This window comes from Chiloscyllium punctatum, chromosome 3 (genome assembly GCF_047496795.1).
Source record: "Chiloscyllium punctatum isolate Juve2018m chromosome 3, sChiPun1.3, whole genome shotgun sequence".
Classification (NCBI taxonomy): domain Eukaryota; kingdom Metazoa; phylum Chordata; class Chondrichthyes; order Orectolobiformes; family Hemiscylliidae; genus Chiloscyllium; species Chiloscyllium punctatum.
Window position 1 is genome coordinate 57,886,866 of NC_092741.1, and position 19,050 is coordinate 57,905,915.

The following is a 19,050-nucleotide window of genomic DNA, read 5'->3' on the forward strand; positions in this document are numbered from 1 at the left end:
GCTTTCTTTTAGCCTTACTAATGATGGCTGCAGCTGAATATTAATTTTTTTTGTAATTCACGTACTCAAAAACATCCAGATCCCACTGCACTTTGGATTTCTGCAGTGGTTCTTTATTAAAGTAATATCTTGCTTTGTATGTTTTCCCTGCCAAAACAAACAACTTCACATTTTCCCATATTTTACTCTAACTGCAAGATTTTTACCCACTCATTCAACCTAACAAATTTGTTTGCATTGTCCTTATGTTCTTTTCACAAAATACTTTCCTACATTGTGTCATTTGCAAGTAACACCACCATTCCCCTTGATCCCCTCATTCAAGTCATTGTTATAAATTGTAAGAGATTGAGGGCTTAACACAGATCCATTCAGAACCCTACATATCATATCCTACTTATTATTTATGTATGCTCTCCATTTTCTATTTTTCCATCTCCTTTTTCTCATTCCATGCTACACTTGCAGCACAAGCATCAGTCTGCACAATAATCTTTTATGTGGCTGTTTGTGAAATGCCTTCTGGAACCTAAGTACAGAACATCAATAGGCTTTCTTTTATCCACATCACATGTTAATCCTACAAGGAATTCCAATGAACTGGTGAAGTGTGGTTTTCCTTTCATAAAGCCAGTGTGCACTATCTATGGCAATATGACAAAAGCTTCTTCTGCAGCACCCTACAAATACTGTGCCACTTAGAAGTATATATTAGGGTAGCACTCTATATGAGCACTAAGACCTCTGTATTTCTTTCATAGTTCTTCTTTGGTCAGATAACATTATTCCTTCATCATCGCTGAATCAAAATACTCAACACATTCCCTAATAATCCTGTGAGAGTATCTTCACACATTAACTTCAATAGTCCAAGGTGGTGAGAGGCAGGGCAACACCACCACCTGCTTAAGGACATTTGGGGATTGGTAATAAAATGTTAAGCCTTGTCAAACATCCCAAAAACAAATAATTACAATAAATACAATTACTTACATAAATGTTTGCATATTGAGTAAAGAAAATGAAAAGAAATTAGATTAATTGGCAAGATAGAATTATTTTCTTACAACTTGGTTGAGTTTTTTGTGTCAACCTAATATCTGAAAAAGTAACAGAAGATGGTATCCTTTAATGAAGGACTTCACCCTGTGGAAACACCTTCGCTATTTCTCCTCTCAGAAAGATGTAAGTATGACTACACCATGCTTATTCTACAGCAACTTCTGAAGAAAGAAGAAAAAATCCAAAGCTTGTAAAAACGCGTCTGAATCTTTGCTTGTAAGTTGGGTAATGGGAGCTAAAAAACTTCTCAGTCTACAATATTAATTTCTTGGTTTTTTTGGGGGGTGGGCAGGTGGTGAGTATGAACAGTATAGGGGATGGAGTCAGCTCACTATCCTGAGATACAGCTTGGAAGGGTCACAGGGGTTGCTGAGTGCTGTGACAGGTTGTTCAAAAGTCTTGCTCTCGGTTCTCTGGTAGTTTGAACCAGCTATTTTCTTAAACATTACATCCTTTGGTCCTTACTCCTCACATCCCCTCACTACATTACAATCTTTGCTGCTCCCAACCCAATGGCCCCTCAGAACCTTTGTCCTTACATTCCCAATTGCCCCCATACACCCCAATGGCCTTCACCCATTTCGTTACTACAGTTCTTACGTCAACTGAACACCAACTCATAATTCCTCTCCATTCATCACACTTCACTCTGACATACTCCATCCTAACTCAACCACCATCCATGAGGAAGACATTGGGAGCCTTGCTGAGGGAAAATAAGAAAAGATTCTAAATATCTATTACATCTTTCACTATATTAAAAAAATCTCCCATGCAGGAAAGTCAATTCAAAACACTTAAAGTTCAAATATTAAATTCCTTATCAAACAATACATTTGTATTATAACCCCATGAAGGTAGATGATTCTTTCGTAACCTCTGAACTGTCAATCAAACTGTGAATGCACATGTACACCATGATAATAATAGATTGTACAAAGCAGCCAAACATTATGAACATTAGAATGATAGCTCTTAGTTTTATATCAACAATCAGTATTGGAATAGCTAAGACATATTTTATCAATTCTCATTAGCTTGGGCAAGTATATTTGCAATATTTCAAATAACTTGACAACATTGTTGTTATGCATATCTATCCTTCAAGAACATTTACATTTTTTCTAAAGATTTATAACTGCCACACTGTGGGGTAAGGCTTCTGTGACAATAATGTTTGTTCAACCTCAGCACAGAGTTCAAATGACCTTGCTGAGTTTGGGATTTCCATATGTAGAGGTCACATTGCACTTGTTTGACCCCATTCCACACATCCCTGTAAAATAGGATGTGCCAGAAGTAGAGATAGGAATACCAAACCTGGGTCCCACCTCCCATTTTTAGAAGAGCCCAGATTGTCTAAAATATCACAATATACACAGGCTACAATATCATAACTTAGGATATTTCACTGAGGAAGTGAAATCCAGAAAAATCATGGACAGCATTTTCAAGTTATTTTTAAACATGCCTCTACAGTTTTATTTTGCAGGGTTCAACACAGCCATAACAAGATTCAACTTTGCTAACTTATTGGAACGTAGCACTCCCTTAAATTCACGGATTTATTTTCATCTCCCTGAAAGTTTCAATGATTTAAAATACTTTTAATATAATTAAGAAAACAGTTATAGGATAGTTTCAAAAATGCAAATTGCTTCAAGTGTATGCCTTTTGGATAAGTTGCAGTCACAGTCTATGCAGTCTGGTAGACAGATGTTGAAACACAGCAATGAAAATGAAATTGAACAGCCTTATAACAACATCAAAACATCTATATTTTTAATTAACAAAAATGGTGCAAAGTTCTTCTAAAATTATATAATCCAATACAATCCACTTTAAGCAGGTAGAAGGTGCTATATTTTACTTATTGCAATTGCTTACATCAAGTCCCCTACAATTTAGAAGTGAAAACATGAAACGTAGCCAACATGGGAAGTGGAATGTGGGGAGCACTTAGGTTGACGACCCTAGCTTTCTGAAATTAAAGCAAATACATGGTGGCAGAGTAGATGTGAAGGGCAAAAATAAGTGGGAAAATCTTTATCAATGAACAGAAAGTTGGTTCATTTCCCATGTTCCAGTGGCATAAAATAAACCTAATGAATATGATTCGTTAATTTTGTGGCCTGTATCGTTTATTAAAAATATCAAGTACATTAAATTTAAAAATAAAAACTAGAAAACTGTAAGATAGTTTAATCACCATTGCCATATCTAGAACAGACTGCCAAAATGATAGTGAGCATAACAGCTCCACTGCATTCAGTACTTTGATTCAACTTATTTAGAATGTGAAAAAACAAAGAAAAACTCTGATTTTCTCCATAGAAGAAATATTGAATATATTTGTAATCTTTTACAAATATAAAATAGGGACTAAAGGTGGTATTGCAATAACAAAAGAGTCTACAAACATCTTTTGAAATAAGGAGATCTGTTAATATGTAAAGGAAATGAATAAAAAAACTTTCCTAATGAGATTTTCTTTACATTTTACAGTTTGCTGAAATTAGACAAAAAAATTTAATGATGTTGAAGGCAACCTCAAACTATTCTCCTTCTACCAACTCCATAAAGAGAATAGTTTTGATAATAATCCATAAGACCTGTAAAGCAATTACAGTGTATTTGAAATCTTTTACAGAGATTCAATGTTTACAAATCTGATGCTTACAAAGCATGATTTGGTCGCTTTGGAGGTGGTGGTGGCATAAGTTCAGAGTCCATATCCAGAGACCTTTTCCTTTGCTCTCTTTGGGATTGCATCTGATTCCTTTCAATGAGCTCAAACAGGAATTCCTTCGTAACTGGATTAGTGATACTGCCACAAACAGCTGGAAAAAGAAGATGGCAATTACAGTGAGATAGGAATTGTTGAAAGTGTTACTACAGCCTTGCAACCATATGTCTGAATGATTTTGTTCATTCATTCACGGGATGAGGGCGTCGCTGACTAGGCAGCGTTTATTGCCCATCCCTAATTGCCCCAGAGGGCAGTTAAGAGTCAACTGCATTGTTGTGGGTCAGGAGTCACATACAGGCCAGACCAGGTAAGGATGGCAGTTTCCTTCCCTAAATGACAATAGTGAACCTGATGGGTTTTTCCTGACAATTGACACGGTTGTCATTAAATCCTTAATTTCAGATTTTCTTTTTCAAATTCTACCATCTGCCGTGGCAGTTTTCGAGCCCAGGTCCCCAGAACCTTATCTGGGTCTCTGAATTAATAGTCCAACGAAAATACCATTACGCCATTGCCTCCCAGGGATATCTGCAACAATTTTGTTCAAAGCAATGATAAGGATATATGCTTTCTGTCATTTAAAAGATTTGTGAATAATTTAAAAAGCATAATTATTTCAGCTTCCTTGCGGGTCCATAAATACAGTGCACTGGCAGGGAGAAATAAACTGTACATAAAATGTACACTCACAAGAACATAATTCAGCAAAGTAGTTTCTGAAATTCCAGTATATTCAGTTACCACTTTAGGTAGAAACATTTGTTTTTGCTTATACTGATTCACAGGTTCACGAGCCAATGATCAACTTACTAAATGTATATGGCTGGTTGGAACAGCACTGTACTGCAGTGGCAGCTACAGAAGTGAAAGACATTTTAACGAAAAATAGAGGAAATAAATTTTTGTTTGTATCTGCCTATTTGTTGGCATTGTCATCACAACTATAAAAAGGAAGTTGAACTCCGATTTGTCAGGTATGCATTTCTTTTCTCTTTATGCATGGATTTGATTTTTTAATGCATTCAGTGACTTATTTGCAATTTAAGATGCAATTTCACTACTTCTGGCTTCACATCAATGCAAACTAGGTACTTTTATTTGACATAAAGCCACAGAAAACGTATTTAAGCAATGCAGATGGGACCCCACCAGGATAGTGAATCAAATGACTTCAGCTTTACACCTGCTGCAATATAAATGCTCCTATGACAATGTAAAAGCTAGGATAACACTGGGATTGAAGCTGATAATTTGAGCAGTAAATTATACTTTTACATTATACAACACACATTATACAACATACAACATAATTCTACAACGTTAAAGTAGAAAAATGAATTTCAAGTGCTGAAAAATAAACACTACTCAGTTATAAAGTAAATTTTATATTCATTTTGGTGATTGTGGGTTTCAATTTTTAACTTTTATACAGCTAAGATTGAAAGCATGGTAATATACTGCGTACAAAAGGTATTCAGCCTTCTGGGCTAGTTCTCTGAAACCTACATTACACAGACCTAGCCACTTAACGCTTCCTAGTCATTAGTCAAGTGATGGAAGAGAAAGCAACCCTCTGCAATATCAACAGCCATTTTTGAACATTTGTGTTCTGCTCAAAATACTGAGCTCAACACCTCATCAAGTGCAGACATGAGTATGTTCCAAATGTCAGAGCAGAGGTGGAAGTGGCTACCTTGAATATCAAAGTCCTGAAGTTATGAAGAAGGGTTATACCCAAAAGGTTGACTTCTCCACCTCCTTATGACAGCTGGCTTGCTGTGTTTTTCCGGCCTCCTGCTTGTCTGCTTTGAACATCAAAGCAGCATTTGACTAAGGCAGTGAGGAATCCAGCAAAACTGAAGGCAAAGTAGGGATGGGGCTTAAGTAGAAACCTCCCCAAATCATGAGGCTTACATTTGGCACAAAGGAATTTGGTTGCAATTACTGGAGGCCAATTTTCACAGGCCAAGTCACTGTGGTAGGAGTTCTTCAAGATAGAATCCATGTAGCAATTTTCCTCAGCTACAACGTCAAAGACTTTCCTGGCATCCTGAAGCCAGAAGTGGATCAATTCTACAATATCCATTCTTTAATTATGAATAAGTCCATGGCAGTGTGCCGAAAAACAAGTCATTACTGGCTGATCTGTGGTTTGTACTATTTGTTCAATAACTGCTTGAAAATGAATAACTCCAAGAAAATACCTAATCACTCTCCCACGTCAGTTGCCTGGTGTCATCTACAAACACTCACAAGTCAGGCTTAATTTTATCATTCTTCAAATGTGGAAATAACTGACGATGCCAGGATTTAATATCCAACCTTGGTGGTGACAAGCCTTCAGATTGTGTAGCATTGTAACAATGGCAGCAGAGTGTATCACCTACAAGATGCACTGTAGCAACTCATCAAGGCCCATTCAATTGCACCTCCCTAACCAGAGATGCCTGCCACCTAAAAAAATATCAACAGCAGTTGCATGGGAACACAATGACATTCAAGATCCTCTTCAAGACTCACATCATTCTGATTTGGAAGTATATGTTCAGTCTTGTTGCTGTGTTAAAATCCGCAACTCCCTCCCTTACAGTACTCTGGGTGGACCTACATACCAAGAACTGCAGCAGTTTAAGAAGGCAGCACACTACCACATTCCCAAAGAGCAATTAGAAATGTGCAATAAGTGTTGGCCTAAAACTTGGTCAAAATCCTGGAACACCTTTCGTGACAGCTCTGGGGGTGTACTGGCACCATAAGTATAGCAGCAGTTCAAGAAAGTGGCTCACCTCAAGGTCAATTATGGAACATAAACAAATGCTAGCCTCACTAATCATACATACATGAATGGATTTAAAAATCAGAGAAACGGTCCCTCTGATCTGATGAAACAAATGCACCCTTGCCTCCAACCTCAAAACAACAACCGCCTGCACCACTATAACATTTTTCATTCCAACTATCCTGTAAGATTGTCAGCCAAACATTAATACATACTGAACCGATGGCTGTTCTGCACTGTTGATATATAGCTACAATGGACTAAGTTCAGTTAGATTTTAAAAAGCAGAAATACAAAACAAGCTAATTCAAAGGAGATACACCATTAATAACGGACTTACTTGGTGTTTTTATTTAAGCAGTGGTAATTATAATTTTGATGAAAAATGTGGTATAACAGTAATACCATCAAAAATGCAATTATTTCAAATTACCATGCTCTATTTTGGAGAAAGCAAGAGGAAACATTAACTGCCTAATCAAAAATCATCATCACAGACAAATAAAACAGCAAATAATCTAGCAAGTGCATCTAGGTCATAAACAAACTACATTAAATAATTGAGCAGACATGAGTCATTATTAAGAATTCAAGGAATTACATCCTTACATGAAAGACTGCACTGACATGAGAGACAGTTGCAACAGTTACTTGCAGATTTACTTACCTTGAATAGCTCATCCATTTTCCAACAGACTTTGCCTGTATTCATGACTCATTGTCTCAGAGCAGCAAAATAATAACTAAGACTTTCAGGCTGTGTTGGGTACTGCAATCATTATCTTAATGTTTCACCCCACATAAATACATTTTTGAAATCTCTTAAAAAATGGATGGAGTGGTCTTACCACTGTAATTTTATCAGCAGGAATACAATTCAAACATGACTGATTACTTTCTCACATGCCACTTAGGCGATGGTAGTAAGTAATTGAATCAAATGAAGGAAAAGATAGAAGTAATAAAAACAGAAAAATGATACTCATTAACCTTTTTGCTCACTTAATTACAATTCCAACTGAATGTACATAGCCAAACAAATTTCTTCATTATTGGATCTAATGCTGCTAATACAACGCCAGAAAATAAAAAAAAAATGCTGGAATGGAGACTGAGGGAGTACATGGAATGCATTGATAAAATCATTTCAGTCTCAGACACTATTGCAGATCTGCATGGTAGTATCAAAAGCTCAAACGCCTTCAGTTGCTCTATCAGTGACCTTCCCAGTATTATTGGGTCAGAAACGGGAATGGTCATTGATGATCACACAATGTCCAGCACCATTCATGATCCGCAAACACAAGCAGCTTGTGTTCATATGCAGTAAGACTGCGATAATATTCAGGTTTGAGCTGATGAATGGCAAGTAACATTTGTGCTAGGCAAATGACCATCCACAAGAAAAGGAATTTTACCATCGCTCCCTGATCTTCAATGGCGTAACCCCCAATGAATCCCTCACTATCAGTATCCTGGGTTACCATTGACCAGAATTAAACTGGATCAGTCAGATAAATCTGTTGCTACAACAGCAAGCTAAAGAATACAGGGAGAACTAGCCATTTGGATACAGAACTGGTTCGAAGGTAGAAGACAGAGGGTGGTGGTTAAGGGTTGCTTTTCAGACTGGAGGCCAGTGACCAGTGGTGTGCCACAAGGATTGGTGCTGGGTCCACTGCTTTTAGTCAACTATATAAAGAATTTGGATTTGGACATAGGAGATATAGTTAGTAAGTTTGTAGATGACACCAAAATTAGAGGTGTAGTGGACAGTGAAGAAGGTTAGTTCAGAATATAATGGGATCTTGATCAGATGGGCCAATGGATTGAGGAATGGCAGATAGAGTTTAATTTGGATAAGTGCGAGGTGCTGCATTTTGGAAAAGCAAATCTTAGCAGGACTTATACACTTAATGGTAAGGTCCTAGACAGTGTTGCTGAACAAAGAGACCTTGGAGAGCAGGTTCATAGATCCTTGAAAGTAGAGTGGCAGCTACATAGGATAGTGAGGGAGTTGTTTGGTATGCTTTCCTTTATTGGTCAGAGTATGGAGTACAGGAGTTGGGAGGTCATATTGCGGCTGTACAGGACATTGGTGAGGCCACTTTTGGAATATTGTGTGCAATTCTAGTCTCCTTATCGGAAGATGTTGTGAAACTTGAAAGGGCTCAGGAAAGATTTACAAGGATGTTGCCAGGGTTAGAGGATGTGAATTATAGAGAGAGGCTGAATAGGCTGGGACTGTTTCCCTGGAGTATTGGATGCTGAGGATTGACCTTATGGAGGGTTATAAAATCATAATGGGCATAGATAGGATTAATAGACAAAGTCTTTTCCCTAGAGTGGGGGAGCCCAGAACTAAAGGTTTAGGGTGAGAGGGGAAAGATATAAAAGGGACCCAAGGGGCAACGTTTTCACACAGAGAGTGTGTGTATATGGAATGAGCTGCCAGAAGAAATGGAGGAGGCTGCTACAATTACAGCATTTAAAAGGCATCTGGATGGGGTATATGGGTAGGAAGGATTTAGAGGGATATAGGCCAAGTGCTGGCAAACGGGACTAGATTTGGTTAGGATATCTGGTCGGCACGGACGAGTTGGACAGAAGCATCTGTTTCTGCGCTGTACATCTCTATGACACTACAATGAGTAACTCATCTCCTGACACCCTACTTGCTGTCCACCAGCTACAAGATATAAGTCAGGAGTTTGGTGGAATAGTCCGTGGTTGCTTGGATGCCATAGGTGCACCTTTAACAACACTCAAGAAGCTCAAAACCATCAAGAACAAGCATCTGGCACCCTATATATCACCTTCACTACTCACTTGCTTCATCGATAATGTGCACTATAGTAACCTAAGGTTTCTCTGATGGTACTTTCTGAATATGAAATCTCTACCATCGAGAAAGAGTAGGGAAGCGGATGTATGGAAATTCTGCCAACTGCAAGTTCCCCACCAAATCACATATCCTGACCCGGAACGATTTCACATTTCCTTCATTATCGAAATTTTGAAATTCCCTCCCGAATTGCACTACGGATGGTCCTACACCTCAAAGAATACCATGGTTTAAGCAGGCAGTTCAGAATCAGATTCTGAAAGAATAATAAACAACTGTAGGCTTAGCCAACATTGCCCACATCATACTAATGAATTTTAAAAACTGAATGTTTATGACTGAGATCTAATCAACCTCTTTCTCTCATTGTTTTAAATTCATGAATAATTCTTAGTTTTATGTGACAAAAGTATTATATTTCAAACAAAGAGTACACAATGCATCCTGAAAGCATCAGCGTTACATTCACTGGTGCCAGAAAATTAACATTCAAATTTGCATTTTAGTGCAAGTCCTTCAAAGATTACGAAGTGCAGTTCAATTGTCCTTCCTTTATTTAAATTAATAAAGGAGCACAAATTTTAGACAATCTTGAGGAGGGGTTAAATGAGCACAGTGAAGGATAAAAGCAGTCTTAAGAACCTCAAGTCTGGCAAGACTATACAGAAACATGACAAAGCAGTTACGTTAAGGGAAAGACAGTGATGGAAAGTGGAATGTTGGGCAGCTGGAAGCATTCATTAAAATATTTGTGCATGATACTGAAAAATGGATCTCACTTGATTTTCTTCAATCACTGCGTGTTCAAGAACCAAAGTGTTTAGTTTTTTTTAGGAGATGGCATAACCTGCTGAGGTGGAATTAACAAACAGGAGGCATTTGTTACTAAAATGTAAGCGTACTATACAGTAAAACAAATTATTATTGTAAGCTGCAATGCTTACTATTCTACAAGGCAAAAAGTACACGGTCATAAAGTCAGAGATATGTACAGCATGGAAACAGACCTTTGGGTCCAATGTGTCCATGCTGACCAGATATTCTAAATTAATCTAATCCTATCTGCCAGCATTTGGCCTATACCCCTCTAAACCCTTCCTATTCATGTACCCATCCAGATGCCTTCTAAATGTTGTAATTGCACCAGCCTCCACTACTTCCTCTGGCAGCACCACCCTCTGCATGGAAATGTTTCCCCTCAGGATCCTTTTAAATCTTTTTTCTCTCACCTTAAAACTATGCCCTCCAGTTTTGAACTTCCCCACCCCAGGGAAAAGACTTTGGCAATTCACTCTATCCATGCCCCTCGTGATTTTATAAACTTCTGTAAGGTCATCCCTCAGCCTCTGATGTGCCAGGGACAATAGCCTCAGCTTATTCAGCCTCTTCTTAACGCAAACCTTCCAACTGTGGCAACATCCTTGTAAATCTTTTCTGAACCCTTTCAAGTTTCACAACATCTCGCCTATCAAAATAGGAAAGGATTTTCTCAGAATATGCCTCAGAACATTTCCATAATCAGTGTGTGACATATGCAAGCAAAATGAAGCGTTAGATCGGAATACTAAAGCCGGTACATGTAAGTGGTTTGTCTATTGGTGGACATCTGGGAAATAATCTGACATGATAGACCATAGCAACAGTCATTTGAAATTAGATACTTGCAATACTTCTAATGTTGAAAATAATAAAAGACAAATGACAAGCACACAGATCAGAATGTTTATTTCTGCCATCCGGTGTAACTCAACATGATTACAATTCCATCCCTCTTCCTCGAGGTTTCTCCAGAGCTTTCAGTTTACTGAGGCAGCTTCTCGCTAATCTATATCCAAAAACATATTGCACAATGTTCAGCACCATTCACTACTCCTCAGATACTAAAGCAGTCCACATGCAAATGGAGCAAGATCTTAACAAAATTCAGGTTTGAGCTGATAGGTGGCAAGAAACAATTGCACCACAGAGTTGTCATGTCCAATGAGAGAGAATCCAACATCTCCCTTGACATTCAAAGACATCTCAATCATTAAATTCCCTACTATCAACATTCTGGGGGTTTAGCATTGACAAGAAGCTGAATTGGACTGTGGTTACAATAATAGCTCAGAGGCTGAAGATCTCGCACTTATGTAATTCACTACCTGGCTCATCCCATCTACCATCTACAAAGCACAAGTCAGGTGTGATGCAGTACGTTTCACTTGCCTGGATGAGTGCAGCACCTACAACAGCTAAAAAGCTTGACACCATCCAGGATAAAGTAGCTGCTTGATTGGCACCACATCCACAACATTCACCCCAGCCAGCAGTCACGCAGAGTAGCAGCAGTGTGTACTACCTACAAGATGCACTGCATAAATTTACCAAGGATCCTTAGACAGCACTACTCAAACCCACAGCCACTACCATCTGGAAGGACAAGGGCAGCAGATACATGGGAACACCACCACTTAAAATTACCCCTCTAAGCCACTCACCAGCCGTTCAAGGTGACAGCTCATCATTATCTGCTCAAGGACATCAAGGAATAGACAAATTCTGGCCCAGCTAGTGACATCTAATTAAAAATAGCAAACCTGCTCTGAAAATTCTGTCACAATTCAACAGTTGCATGTGTTTCCACCACAGCAGCTGAGGCAATCCACAACTTTCTAAAATAATCAATAAGGAATTCAAGACGGTGGTGATCTGAATAGATCAGCCTTGCTGAGCTCTGCACACCAAACCAGGGTAGTAATATTTTTTCAACCCCCTCCTTAGTTATTTTTGGAAAAATGATTGTTAAACAGTAATACAACTGTTCAAATCCTTTTTCGAGCGTGTGAGAAAGAATAAGGAGAAGCAAATGACCAAGTCTAAACACTCAGGACACTCAAAAACGTTGGGCGGGCCCGTAATTGCTACTGGGGAAACAGCTGCTGCTCCCTCAGCAGCTGTGAAAGAAATGCCTGCACAGCAAAACATTGTGGAGGAACTCGAACCTGATCTGTCAGCTGATCCAGGAGGTGAGGGAAGAGTCGTAATCGACTGGAGCCCATCAAAGCCTTGCTGCAAAAGCCTGTGAATGAGTTGGAAGGGCTCGGGAAGTGAGTTGAAGAGGTTGAGCGGCAGACCGCGGCGTCGGAGACAGAGGTCGAGTCCTTGGCAGGTTTGGGCCCTGACTGTGCAAATCAATGACCTGGAAAATAGAGGCAGGAGAAAGAATATCTGGATTGTTGGCCTGTCAGATGGAGTAGAAGGTGGGCAGCCAGCAAGTGTTTTTGAAGACTGGTTGCCACAATGTCTTGGCTGGGATGCCGAGGCGGACCGGGTGAAGGCTGACAGAGCTCATGGGGTCACGGTGCACAGATCCGGTCAGGGTCGGCACCCCTGCCTGGTTCTGATACAATTTCAATGCTACAGGGACAAGCAGAGAGTCATGGAAACTTCCAGAAAGTTGGGGAGAAATCCACAGGCCTTGACCTATCAGGGAACCAAGATAACGTTTCTATACAACTTTTCTGCAGCAGTGATTCAGAAGAGGAAATCGTTTGATGAAATTAAGAGAAAGTTAAAAGACCTTGGTGTTCAATATTCGATGAGATATCCAGTGGTGCTTCGTATTACTTACGAGGAGACTGTGTGGTCGTTTGATTCCTTGGATGGGCTCACTGTTTTTGTTATACCTTTTGTGTTTACAATGTCATTTGTTTGGTTTCTTCCATTGCTTGAGTTTGGGATATGGCTTGACCTGGAAGGGCGGTTTGAGGTGTGTGTGGGAAATGTAAGTGCCCTCTGTGGGCAGGGGGTTGAGTCCCCCATTAAGTGCCTTTTGTGTTTTTGTCATTAGTTTTTTTTTGTTTTTTTGTAAATAGCCTCTATGAGTCTCCTTTTGAGTATGCTCAGCATGTTGGAAGATGAATTCTTCCTCTCGGCAGGTCAAAGGTGATTGTAAAGGATTATGTTTAGCAGCATTCTTAAATGGTGCACCTGGGATATCAGAGGGATTCATTCGCCAGTTAAAAGAAAAAAAGTGTTGTCAAGCCTTCGAAAGGAGACTCATCTTAAATGACAAGGAATATGGGCGGCACAGTGGTTCAGTGGTTAGTACTGCTGCCTCACAGCACGAAGGATCCAGGTTCAATTCCTGCCTCCGGTGGCTGTCTGTGTGGAGTTTGCACATTCGCCTGTGTCTACTTGGGTTTCCTCCGGGTGCTCTGGTTTCCTCCCACAATCCAAAGATGTGCAGTTCAGGTGAATTGCCCATATTATTAGGTACTTTAGTCAGAGGGGAATGGTCTGGGTGGGTACTCTTCGGAGGGTCGATGTGGACTTGTTGGGCCGAAGGGCTTGTTTCCACACTGTAGAGAATCTAACCACTTGAATTTGCAGTGGAGTGGGTTTGATCGGGTGTTTTCTCGTTTTTTCGAACTAGGAGCAGGGGAGTGGCAATATTTGTCCGAAAGGGTCTTCCATTTAACTTAATAGATTGTATTAAAGGTGAGTAAGGTTTGTTATTCTTAAGGCTCTTATACATGACGAGGAATTTGGTATTTTGAATGTCTACTGTCCTTCGGCCCTCTCTCTTAAATTTCTGACTGATGCACTGTCTAACAAATCTGATAGCCTTGGCGTCGGGGAATATCATTATGGGGGTGGGGGAACTTTAATTGCCTGATGGATCCTGTGCTGGATAGAATGCCCAAAGGCCCCCCAAACCTTTCACCACAATCGAAGCAGTTGGGTGATCTATGTGCCAAACTGGGGTTGGTAGATGCTTGGAGATGTTTACACCGTACAGGCAAAGATTTTACATTCTTTTCCAATCCTCATAAATGCCACACAAGGATTGATTATTTCCCAACTCCTGCAGCTTTTTTAGATTTGATGGTATCCTATTCGATTGGGAATATTGCCATCTCTGATCATGCAGAGGTGTATTTATTGGTTAAGATTAAGAGTGATGCAATGGACGCACGGTACTGGTGAATGGATCCCTTCATCCTCAAGGACAGCAAGTTTGTAGAATACTTCTTTCGGGAATTTGAAAATTTTTTGGCCACCAACTCAGGTACAGCTAATAATCCATCCATTCTTTGGGAGACGGCTAAGGCCTGTGCTAGAGGGATAGTTATCTTATACTCTGCCAGCCCGAAGTGACAGAAGGGATGGCAGCAGTGCCTGCTTGGGCACAACTGAAGGCAGCTGAGACACCACATTACAGTAGACCGTCGGTGACTAAGCTGCAGCAGATCACAGTTCTCTGATCCACCTTAAACCCCATGTAAACGCATACAGTAAGTAAGGGACATTCCTTTGCAAAGCAGAGGCTGTTTGTGCATGGCGATAGGCCGGGTAAATACTTGTTATATTTGGTCAGGACAAAGAATGCCTCCCAATCTGTTCCTTCTATTGGGGAAGGGAATGGGACTCTTACGATGCTAAAAAGATCAATGAGACGTTTCGGAGATTTTACTCTGAACTCTACCAGTCTGAATGCTATGAGGACAGATGGGATAAGATGGAGTCTTTTTTTTTAGGAATATGGATCTTCCTGGTGTGACTGCTGAACAGGCGTCTCTCCTTAGTGCTCCCATAACAGCCCAGGAGATACAGGAGACAGTGGGGCAACTTCAAAGTAGTAGGGCCCCCAGCCCTGATGGCTTGCTCAGTGAGTTTTATAAAGAATTTGTAAACATACTGTTAGGACCAATGCTAGACATGCATAACTATTCATATAGTCAGGATTACCTCCCACCATCCTTGTGAGAGGCTAATGTCTCTCTTATCCTCAAGAAAGGGAGGACCTTGGAAGACTGTGCTTTCTTACAGACCCATCTCGCTTTTAAACTAATGTTAAGATTTTATCAAAGACTCGGGCATTGAGGTTAGAAAGGGTGTTGCCCTCTATTGTTAAGGAGGATCAGACGGGCTTTATAAAGGATCACAGATCTTCTAATAATGTTAGGAGACCGCTTAACGTGATTCAAGTGTGCCGAAAAGGTCAGTTCAAGGGTCGGTGGGTTCCTTGGACACGGACAAGGCATTTGACCCAGTGGAATGGCCTTTTCTATTTTATACCCTGGAGTGGTTTGGCCTGGGTGAAGTGTTAACTCAATGGGTAAGGGTCCTTTACATTAATCCTCTGGTAGTTAATGGTACTAGGTCTGATAATTTTAACATTGGTAAGGGCAGCCGGCAAGGCTGTCCCCTCTCACCTTTGCTCTTCACGTTGGTGATTGAGCTGCTGGCAGAGGCCATTCATGGGGACCCTGCCCCAAAGGTAGGGTCGAAGGTGCATAATATCACATTATATGTGGATAATGTTCTCATTTTTCTTTCGGACCTGGCAGTTTCGGTGCCCTATTGGATACAGTGTATTAACTCATTTGGCTTTTTCTCAGGTTACAAGATTAACTTTTAAAAATCGGAGGCTATGCCTATGGGGGGTCTTAGCTTCAATGTCCAGTATTCCCCTGAGTTCCCCTTTAAGGGGGCACAGGGAGGCTTTCTTTATTTGGGCCTCTCTGTTACCCCTAGTTTTGGTCAGTTATTCAAGGCTAATTTTGTTCATTTGTTTGACAAGATTAAACAAGACCTTCAAAGATGAGGGCCCCTTCCAATGTTATGGCTAGGTTGAGTTGCTCTTATTAAAATGAATGTTCTTCCTCGTTTATTATACCCTCTGTGGATGCTTCCCTTGCTTTTTTCTTGACAAACGTTTCAGAAATTAAATGGTTGGTTTTGTTCTTTTACTTGGGTAATAAACGGCCCATTATCAAGCTTACAAAATTGCAAATGCCCCAGGGGTTGGGAGGAGTGGATCGCCCGGACATCAGATGATACCAATTGAGTTCCCTTTATTTTTTGAGAGTGATTGGGCCTGTGAGGACTCTGCATTGATGTGGTTAGACATTGAGGCCTCCCAGGCAAAGTGTCCTCTTATTAACCTGTTGTTACTGGCTAAAATGAGGATAGTTGCGGAACACTGCCATAATCCAATAGTTATTAATACTGTCAAAGCGTGAAAGGGCAATGAGACAGATGGAGGGTAATATATCTAAAACATCTTTCCATACTCCCATAGTTGGTATGCCAGGTTTCTGGCCAGGGACAATGGATCCTGGGTTTAAGTCCTGGGCGGATAGGGGAGTCTCTTGTTTGGGTGACCTGTTTGAGGGTGAAACGTTGAGGTCATTTGATCAAATAACTCATAAGTATGGATTATCGAGTAGGGACCTCTTCTGTTTTCTTCAGATCAGAGATTTTATCCGAAAAGAGACTATGCTTCTGCCCGAGTGTTATAGATCTGACATGGAAAAGAGAGTGCTTCAGGCTAAGAGCACTCCTTCAGTGAGTACTCTCGATCATTTGTTGGGGGGGATGGTTCCTCAGGTGACATCAACCGATTACGGGAGGTCTGGGAGAGAGAGTTGGGGATGGAGATCACTCCGGAAATTTGGGAGGACGTTTGTGAGAATGTGAGGAAGATTTCAATATGTAATAGGACCCATGCTACGCAGTTAAAGGTTCTTCATAGGGCTCATCTGGCCCCGGATCATCTTGCAAAATTTAAGCAGGGTGCGTCTTCAATGTGCCCCAAATGTAAAATAAATACGGGCCCCCTCACTCATTGTTTGTGGTCCTGCCACAGGCTCCGTACGTACTGGAGCGCTGTGGCAGGAGTAACAGAGAGGGTCTTGGGGACCGAAATCAAGTGGACCCAGTTTCTCTTCTCCTGGGTTTGCCGAATTTATCTCCCTTAAATGTGGATGGGAAAAAGCTTCCTTTGGACTTTCTTACAAACATGGTGCACCAGAAAACAGACAATTTCTATAAGACATGGCAGCCCTTTTTGAATAATTTGGAAGTAGATCTTTCCGCCATTTTGATTAGGGCTTTTGTCTAGCCATGATGGTTTGGTTTCATAAGCCTAATGTCCTAAAAGGAAGAATTTCAAGCAAACGTGTGTTTAATAATTGATGCTCTCAAAAGTTGAGAGCTGAGTGGTGTTATTTATTCATTGATGTGCAATGAGCGCAGTTGTACAGTAGTAGGTTTATCGTTGTTGTTTTTGTTGTTACAATGTTATATTTTCATGCTTTTGTAATTTTATAATTTAGTAAAGAAAAATTTTTTCAATAAAAATATTTTTTAAAAATATAAACGACAACATTCTAAATATGTCTATCTACAACATTCTGAAAACAAAAGCGAATTTGTACTAAATTCCAATGTCAATAGATTATTTTTTAAAAATACAGGATCTGAATGCACATCTTCACCAGAAAACAACTGGTTCTTCCTTGGGCCAACACACATTCAGTGGCAGAGATAAATTGTTATCCGAGCTAAACACTTTAAAATAAGCTAATTTTAGTGATAAGAAGTGGCACTAGTCCAAGTTACTGGGCTATGAGTTGTATCAGAATAAAGGGCAGTCAAGTATTGGGAGATATTTAAAATGACATAAGATACAGGCAAAGTGGCAATCTTTCAAAAGCAGTAATTCAACAGATAAATAAAGTTATGAGTAAAGCTACAATAAAAAATTATGCACATTATAAATACAGGGAATATAAACAGAAGAAAACAATGACAATTTTACAGAAGTTCAGTCAAGTGAGAGTGAATGAAAAAGCTAACAGCATGAAAGAAATGGCAGTCAACATTAAACAAAATGAGGGGCTTTAGTTATGACACAATAATTTTATACCTATAAATCTATGTCCCATCATGTCCATGCAGTCATCCCATTTTCCAGCACTTGGCCTGTAGCCTTGAATGCTATGGTGTTTTAAGTGCTCTTCTAAATAGTTTTTAAATGTCTTGAAGGTTTATACCATAAAACTGTACCAAGGTTACTGGCCCTTCTGCTAAGGGGAAAAGGTTCCCCTTATCCACCCTGTTTATGGCTCTCAAAACTCTGCATATCTCAATCAGATTTCCCCACCTACTTTCTCTGCTCAAAGGACAGTAACCCCAGCCTATCTGGTCCATCTTCACAGACAAGTTGTTCCAGCCCAGGCAACATTCTGGTGAAGCTCCCCTGCGCTCTCCCTAATGCAATCACATCCTTTCTATAGTGCAGCGATCTGAACTGTATACAGTACTCCAGCCAAGGCCTAATTCATGTTCTATGTTTAAACACTCAGATGAGAACAAAGGTTGAATAAAGATTAAATAATTTTTTAAAATCACAAATGCTAATGATTTCAGATAGTATGCAGATATATACCATCTTACTGTTATGACCAGATGAGAAGAGGTAGAATAGCTTGCCCTCCTTTTCCACTCCTCACCTGACAGTAACAATTAGAAAAAAAAACAGCAAAATACTGTGGGTGCTGGGGTTCTGAACTGAAAACAAAGTACCAGAGAAACTCAGCAGGTCTGGTCACATCTTGTAGAAGAGAAACAGAGTTGATGTTTTGAGTTTAATGACTTTACTTTGGAACGGTTCTTCTTATATTTAAACAGATATGCTTAGCAATTCAATAAATGCTTCACTGTTTACATGCGGTGACAAGACACATACAAATAACTTTCCTTGTTGTTCTTAATAAAAGAGAATATTAATTATTTATTAACCCCATCTAAGTAAAAAAAATTTAGAAATATTAGAATTGCATA

At 39.8% G+C, this 19,050-nt stretch overlaps 1 protein-coding gene across 5 annotated transcripts in view; it reads right to left on the reverse strand.

The window, feature by feature from the left end:
- The window catches only part of rngtt (RNA guanylyltransferase and 5'-phosphatase), a 416,785-nt gene that overhangs the window by 15,884 nt on the left and 381,851 nt on the right, over positions 1-19,050 (reverse strand). For 4 of the 5 annotated variants that reach the window (XR_011953798.1, XM_072553724.1, XM_072553722.1 and 1 more), the window contains one exon: positions 3,743-3,902. Coding sequence is in view for 4 of the 5 variants with exons in the window: in XM_072553724.1 (XP_072409825.1) it covers positions 3,743-3,902 (160 nt within the window). In the remaining variant the exon portion in view is untranslated. Of the gene's footprint in view, positions 1-2,517; positions 3,903-19,050 lie in introns of those variants that run through there. The other variant, XM_072553721.1, reaches the window with a different exon arrangement.